This window comes from Parasteatoda tepidariorum, chromosome 5 (assembly GCF_043381705.1).
Source record: "Parasteatoda tepidariorum isolate YZ-2023 chromosome 5, CAS_Ptep_4.0, whole genome shotgun sequence".
NCBI lineage: Eukaryota > Metazoa > Arthropoda > Arachnida > Araneae > Theridiidae > Parasteatoda > Parasteatoda tepidariorum.
Genome location: NC_092208.1, coordinates 9,447,388 through 9,455,429, shown reverse-complemented (window position 1 = coordinate 9,455,429; position 8,042 = coordinate 9,447,388). Strand labels below are relative to the sequence as shown.

General features: G+C 28.7%; 1 protein-coding gene across 1 annotated transcript in view; it reads left to right on the top strand.

Annotated features, from left to right (window-relative positions):
* The first annotated feature begins 2,786 nt into the window (after positions 1-2,786).
* The window catches only part of LOC107451631 (protein odd-skipped-related 2), a 31,829-nt gene continuing 26,573 nt past the window's right edge, over positions 2,787-8,042 (top strand). The window contains exon 1 of the mRNA XM_043051634.2: positions 2,787-3,029. Within this exon, the coding sequence (XP_042907568.1) occupies positions 2,996-3,029 (34 nt within the window). The 5' untranslated portion in view covers positions 2,787-2,995. The remainder of the gene's footprint in view (positions 3,030-8,042) is intronic.

Genomic DNA, 8,042 nt, shown 5'->3' with positions numbered 1-8,042 from the left:
AAAAAAAAAAAAAAAAAAAAAAAAAAAAAAAAAAAAAAAAAAAAAAAAAAAAAAAAAAGCAAATAAAATATCTTTATTTATTTATTTATTTGAAACTAGGATAGAATGTTTCATAACAAACACCTATTCAAATTTTTCGAACAGACTAAACTTTAAATTTTGTGGATCTGTATAATTAGAAATAATTTATAATATTCTAAATATTCTAATTGTTTTATTAATCAAAAATATTTTTTTCTTTCAGATATGTTATAAGATTATTTCAATCGCTTTAGGGGAGGAGTGGGACAGGGGTAGAGGCGCATAAGTTTAATCCGAACAAAATATTCAACTTCTTCATTAAAATCTCAATAGAATTAATTCAATGTTTTCAATGTGTTGAACCCAAGAGGTATATTGTCCTGCAACCTTAAGAACAGTGCTTCCGTGAACCATAATATCGGGTGATCCTGGTTAAGAAACACGGTGTTGAGGTTCAACTTGTCTGATTGTAATAAAATTTAAAAAAAGAAAAATGTATGGTAATAAGTCTATTATAATTATTCATAATTATTATTTATTATTCATAATTATGATTTCATAATTATTTTTTTATGCTGAAAAATAAGTCTAAAATTTACGTGTTTATTATTGATACGTTATTTATTCTGAAAAATGAGTTCAGGATATGCAAATTTCCAATTTTATAAAAACGAATGCGGAAAGTTTTGTTTAAAAAGTTGAAGAGATATATGACTTTTTTTTTCTTCGTAAAATTGCACTTTTTTGAAAATAAAGTTAAAGAATTTTGAATAAATTCCTCTTCTTCTTCTATTGCCATGCTTTGTGGGTCAGAGCCTTCCCTAGAACCTTCCTCCATTCTGTTCTTTTCTTTGCAATTGTTCTCCAGTTAGTAATTTTTTTGGATTTTCAAATCCTCTTCCTCACAGTCTAGCCACCTGATCTTAGACATTATGAATAAATACTACATTTAATGTTCATGCTCTTTATTATTTTTTTATTTAATTCTTTTTCTTCATAATTCATGTACAGTGCTCACGAAGAATAAAAAACGGTACAGCTGAATAACTGAAAAACTTTAAATCTAATATAATATGAGTAATATGGTTGAATAAAATCGGTTGAATGGTTTTTGAGAAATTAAAATTTGAAAATACGACTCTCTTGAAAGAACTCAAAAACAATTTGGTCGATTTTGGTTAAACTTTCGATTTTGTTATTCATTTAAGAATTTAAAAGAAATTTGGTTTTTGAATACTGTATTTGCATCGTACTTTTTCTGTTTTTGCAGAAAAGTACATGTTTTGTAGCAAAGTACAAAGTGTTTTATAAAAATAGTTTTATTTAAAAAAGAAGTAAATTTGTTTTAAAAAGAATGATTTAAAAAAGGTTAAAAAAGCAAAAGGGCTCTAAGTTTTACAAGTAAGTATTAAAAAGAGTTACGAATATTAATATTATTAAAAATAAAAATGCCTTCAATTATTTTATCTTGAAACAATATATGCTCGTCGTTATTTATACTGTATATTATTTACTGTATTTATTTCCTTAATTTATAATAATTTAAAAAAAGAAAAAGGACAAACAGATTCTGAAACAACACCGTATATACATATATGGTACTGTATTTTGGTACGAAATACAATTGTGCAGTAAAAGTGCTAATGAATGACTAATTTACTGGTCGCGACTAAATGAAATTGTTTCCGTTTTTATTTATTTAGTTTTTTAAAATTCGCCTAAATTTAAAAACATTTCATTCTTTAGAAAACATTTAAAATGTTAGCGTCTGTTTTAAGTCATAAACATGTCAAGTTAAAGAGTTACTTTTATTATTTTATCTATTTACTTATTTATTTTTCAAATTTAAATACAGTTACATATTAAATTTTATATAAAGAGCTTGAAAAATGGGCAAGCAATTTTATTTAATTCAAATAAATTTAAATTAAAGGAAACGTATGTTGCAAACTAATCAGTTTACAAGTTAAAACAAAATTATGCAGATCATGTTTCGATTTTTTTGAAAATGTGTTATGAAGGAAAAGTGTAGAAAGTATCAGACATCAAAATTTGACTTTTATAAAAATATCTGCCTGAAAGTTATTAGTTCACAAATGAACAAAACAAGCAAATAATAAACTGAATCAAATAATTTTTGTGATTTTTTTTGAAAAAGAGTTATAAAGTAACGCATCGAAATATGAGGTAAATATTTGCTATAAGAGCTTTAGTTTGCAATGTAAAACAAAACTATGGGAGGAAAATCGTTAAAAACTTAATGCATATGAATTTTTAACTAATTTTACATGCAATAGCAGTCTTAAAAATTTCCCACTCATTATTAATAATCTTAAATCCTTAAGAACATTAACTTGTATTAAAAATAAATATTTTATAATTTAAGATCATTCATTTCTGTTTCAGTCCTTTTATAACTTTGAAACGATAAAAAAAGTACATACTATCCATTTTAAAACTGACTTTTAAAACAGATAAGGCAATTAAGCATCTCATAAAAAATTCGGAAGAAGATTTTTAATTCCGATAACAAAAATGGGGTGGTTGGAAAAAGAAAAAAAAAAAGAATTTTTTTTTCCTTCAGCTCATTCATCTTCATTGGAGCACGAAGATTCAAAAATAAAATTCCAAACTCGATATCTCACCAAGGTATGGCCAGGTAGAATCCGGACACAGTGCCCATTCGCTGGTGATTGGACCGCCCGCCAGGCCACCCCTGCATCCGGGTACCGCCTATCTCCCCCATCCCTTCCTTCTTTGCCGGGAGAGGATGACAGCGCAGTAGCAGTAGTCGAAAGTTCGTCTGCTCATTCGCAGTCAGTAGCTAACCGTAGGTCGACGCATCCGCGAGTGAAAACGATTCTCGACCATTCTTAACCTAGATAACACCGCTTCTCCGACTGGCGGTCTGATCATCGAACAATCACCGACTCTGTGAACCCCCTTGGCTGTCGTCATTCCCCCGGCTTCCATCATGAGGGGACACGGCATCACAGTTTTCGTGGAAGGTAAGGATTTCTTTCATTTGTTCTATATTTAGAATGTTTTCCAAACTGTCGCAGGCGAGCTTTTTTTTTTTTGTTCCAAATTATTAGACGCACTATGAGATTCCATGTAAAATCATAATTATCAGTATATGCTATACAGCTTTATTGTTTTTACGGGACTGAAACCGGTTTGTACTTGTTTACATTCGTGTAATAATTGGCTAAATTAGGCGATATATAATATAAATTAGGCGATATATAATATAAATATAGAATATTAATTATATCAGGTATCATATTGTAATAATTAGATCGAATTATTAGAAGCTTTATTGTTTTCACGGGACTGAAACCGGTTTGCAATTGCTTACATTCGTGTAATAATTGGTTAAATTAGGCAAGATATAATATAAATATAGAATATTAATTATATCAGGTATTATATTGTAATAATTAGATCGAATTATTAGAAGCTTTATTGATTTTACGGGACTGANTTTTTTTTTTTTGTTCCAAATTATTAGACGCACTATAAGATTCCATGTAAAATCATAATTATCAGTTCATACTATACAGCTTTATTGTTTTTACGGGACTGAAACCGGTTTGCACTTGTTTACGTTCATATATTAATTGGCTAAATTAGGCGATATATAATATAAATTAGGCGAGATATAATATAAATATAGAATATTTATTATATCAGGTAGTATATTATAAGAAGTAAATCAAATTATTAGAAGCTTTATTGATTTTACGGGACTGAAACCTGTTTGCACTTGTTTACATTCGTGTAATAATTGGTTAAATTAGGCGATATATAATATAAATATGGAATATTAATTATATCAGGTATTATATTGTAATGATTAGATCGAATTATTAGAAGCTTTATTGATTTTACGGGACTGAAACCGGTTGCAACATTAGTTTATTCTGTTAAAACAGAACAGTTTTTATAACCGAAGTTTGGCAAACGGAATAAAATACTGCTCCCATTTTTTCAAACACTCATTTTAAGTTTTGCCCAGAATAAAAAAGCTCATCAACTATCTCTTTAAACCAAATCTTCCAATGAATTTTGACAGTCTGAGTGCATTTTAAAATCTTCAACAATTTGGAAAGATATCTAAAATTATCCCTGTTGAAAAAAAACTAAATTTATTTCTTGTTTAGAATATTACCTGAATTAATTCTTTGACTACTTCACAAATATAATTAACGTAACAAAATCATTTTATATTCATTTAATGATAGTATTAAAGAGAAAATCAATGTTGACAATTTTTAATTCATTGCTGTGAGCTTTATATAGTTTTTGTTGATTGTTTACAGAAATCTCTGAAAATTCTCTGAGTTGCAAATGTTTTAGATGTTATTGAATAGTTAGTATGACATTTATATTATTGCGTAGAATATACTAGATTCCGATCTCCTTATAACAACATTATAGCTCCTCTAATAGTATTATCAGAGAAACTTAGCAAATATATTTTTTTATCTGTAGTAAATAAAAGCAATGCATTTTGTTTCTTTAAACTCTTCTCTTCGCATTGAAATTAGAATGTATTAATTTCGACGTGTTGTTTACTTTTCACTCATTTAATTTAATTTACAACTATAATGACATATTATAAAAACATCATAAAACCAATCTCATATGAGAGTAGCGCGCATTGTTTATTTATATGGGTAAAATAATAAATAAACCATGTATTATCGTTAACGCATTTTGTATAGCTTCATTATGGTCAATATTAAAGTCGCTGGCCAATTTATTATACGCACTATAAGATTCTATGTAAAATTTTAATTATCATCAGTGATACTATACAGCTTTATTGTTTTTACTTTCTCGGATGGAACCGGTTTGCATTTTTAGTTTGCATCAGTTGGTTAACTTTGTAATGCAATACGTTAAGAATAAATACAAATGGGAAGTGTATATAAAAAATCACCTGACTAGAAACCCATTACATGTATGTTTAAATATAAAAATATTGCCTATAAACGCATGCAAAACATGTCATTATTAAAACTCAGTGCGTCTCATAATTTGATCTAATTATTATACTGTACTAATATAATACCTGATATAATAAATATTCTATATTTATATAATATATCGTCTAATTTATACAATGGTCGACTTTATATTATACATCGTCTAATTTAACCAATACGATACACGAACGTAAACCGGTTTCAGTCGGGTAAAAACAATAAAGCTGTATAGTATCACCTGATAATTAAGATTTTACATAGAATCTTATAGTGCGTCTAATATTTTGATCAGGGGCTGTAAAATACAGAACAGTTTTATTCTTTGTTTGTTGGTTATTTTCTTTTGTTTATGATTCTTGTGGTGCGATGGATTGTTTGAAAAGTATGGATTAATNTCTAATTTAACCAATTGATACAAGAACTTAAAAAAGTGCAAACGGATTTCAGTCTCGTATAGATAATACAGCTGTATAGAGTATCACGTGATAATTAAGATTTTACATAGAATCTTAAAGTGCGTCTATTAAGTTGATCAGGGGCTGTAAAATACAGAACAGTTTTATTCTTTGTTTGTTGGTTATTTTCTTTTGTTTATGATTCTTGTGGTGCGATGGATTGTTTGAAAAGTATGGATTAATAATATATGAAATAATCTGTAACTAAAAATGCAGTAACTTAGTTCTAAATTGAATGACCGCCAATTATTTTTAAACATTGAAGTTTCAGAAATAGATAAATACGATGGAGCATTTAGCAACTAATTTAGTCCCTTAGACAGAATTGGTTTTGCCTTAAGATTAATTAATTTGTTGAAGATTAATTAAGTGAAAAATGAGATTAGCCGATTCACAGTTTCTTTGGATTTAAAAATGTAGTTTAGCAGTCTTTTCGCTGGGATTTTGTTTTTTAAATTACTTATAACTTTTTTTAAATATTTAAGCTAAAGCCGTGATGGCTCAGGGGATAGAGCTTTCTCTTTCCAATGAAGTGGACCAAGTTCGAATCCCAAGGATGGCTGGTCAATATGAATTCCGCATCCGGCTTGCACCGACCACACTGCTGACGTAAAATATCCTCAGTGGTAGACAGATCATGAATTAGAGTCCCTTCGCTGTCAGGTTTTCGTTGTTTTATGTAACGCAAATGTGAGTTAGTTCCATCAAAATATCTTCCACGAAAGCAAGTTTCTCCCAATACTTGATCCAAAAGTTCCCTTGTCTTCTGAACTGGGTTCAAAATTACAAGGCTACTGAGTTGAACATTAGTAGTCGTAAACTCAAAAAAAATTGTTTCGGCTGTTCAACGATGGTTATAAAATAAAGTATTTAAATTAGAAAAATGAGTTACTTTAAAATAACTAGGCTCATTCAATATCTATCTTTAAAAATTATGAAACATTGCAAATGAGATTTGCAAGTGATATTTAATGCATTTTAAGGCTAAAAAAAGCTTATTAATTAATTGAAGGTGAGAGATTACTAGACTTGGAGAGCGACTCCATTATTTTGTAGTTATTATCCTTCCTATTGGCTGCTTAGTGGACATAATGATCGCAATCTTGATTGAGATTTTTCTGCAATTTTCGTCAACGCAATCATGAAGTATGAATGTCAGGGGGATATTCATAGTGCAACGGTTGTTTATGATCGTTTTACAAACCAATTGTCATTCAGTTTCAGTTGGGAGACGTTTTGTGGGCTAATTATTAGTCAATTCCAGTAGCTAACGTTTTTTAAAACCGATTGTTATTCAGTATCAGTTGGGGAGCGTTGTGTAAGCTAATTGTCAGTCGATTCCAGTAACGAATAGAGACTGTATCTATATAGCGTGAACATTGTTAAATTTTTTTGGAGCTCTGCATTTGTAAATTTTTGGAGTCCGAAAAATGTTGCTCCTTATTTAGTGAAGGCATGTTAAATATATTGCAAAATTTGAATATTTAGCAGCTGGCTATCAGCCCATTGTAGCATTTTCTCATTTGTTTTAATGCAACATTTGTTTAAATGATATCCATATTTAGTAAGTAATAATTAAAATAGAATGTAGATGTTGTTCATTTTTGGAGAAAAGAGTGATGATTAGCAGGCAATTTTTTTTTAAACGTCATTTGTTACATTTAGTAGCCCTGTTGTCGGTTTTGACCGTTAATTTGCCCCATAATATCAGGAGTTATTATCCAATTTATTTCTTCTAGTTTCACACCTAAAATCTTTATTTGGTTCTTAAAAGTGGTGTAATTATGCTTTTACCCCCGAGCGAGCCACACATGTTGTAATACTTTTAAACATTTTAATGATTTTATAAAGGTGATGTTGGATCAGAATATATAAAAGTAGATGCCTTCTTATTCATAGAAAGCTTAATAAAGGAGTCCAGTTTCCTTCATTTCTATTTTTTTATTTATTATTTACTTAAAATTTCATAATTGTAACGCCCTTTCACTATATAAGTATATATATTTTTGTAACCTGCAACTATTTGTTTCCCCTAATAATCCATGATTAATTCAATATGTCGGTTATTTTTTTTTTACAAAATTATGTAAGTAAAGAGCGGATGAAGAAAGAAAGTAAAATTTAAATACATATAATTATTTTCCCCCCATAATAATGTATTAAACAAGTTACAAAAAGGGTTTGAATTTACAAATACTTATTGCGTTAGTGCAACAAACAGCGAAATTTTTCAATTCCAAATAAGATAACCGAATGAAACATAGAAGAACCATGCTTCTTTCATGATCATTCTTACAGTTTATAACACAATCGTTATCGTAATTTAATAGCATATTTTATTCAACTTCAATGAATTTAACCTAGAACCGCCATAGATTAGTCCAGAAACAGCCACAAATTAGTGAATTCAACTGCTAGGCATAAAACCTAATTTTAAGACTTATTGATTAAACAATAAAAATATTTCGAACTTTATATAAAATGATTTAAACTAATTTGTAGTTTTTTTTTGTCAGTTTGTATATTTGCAACTGCTAATGAGTCTCTTCTCTCGTGGAAAAGTGAAACAAACTGA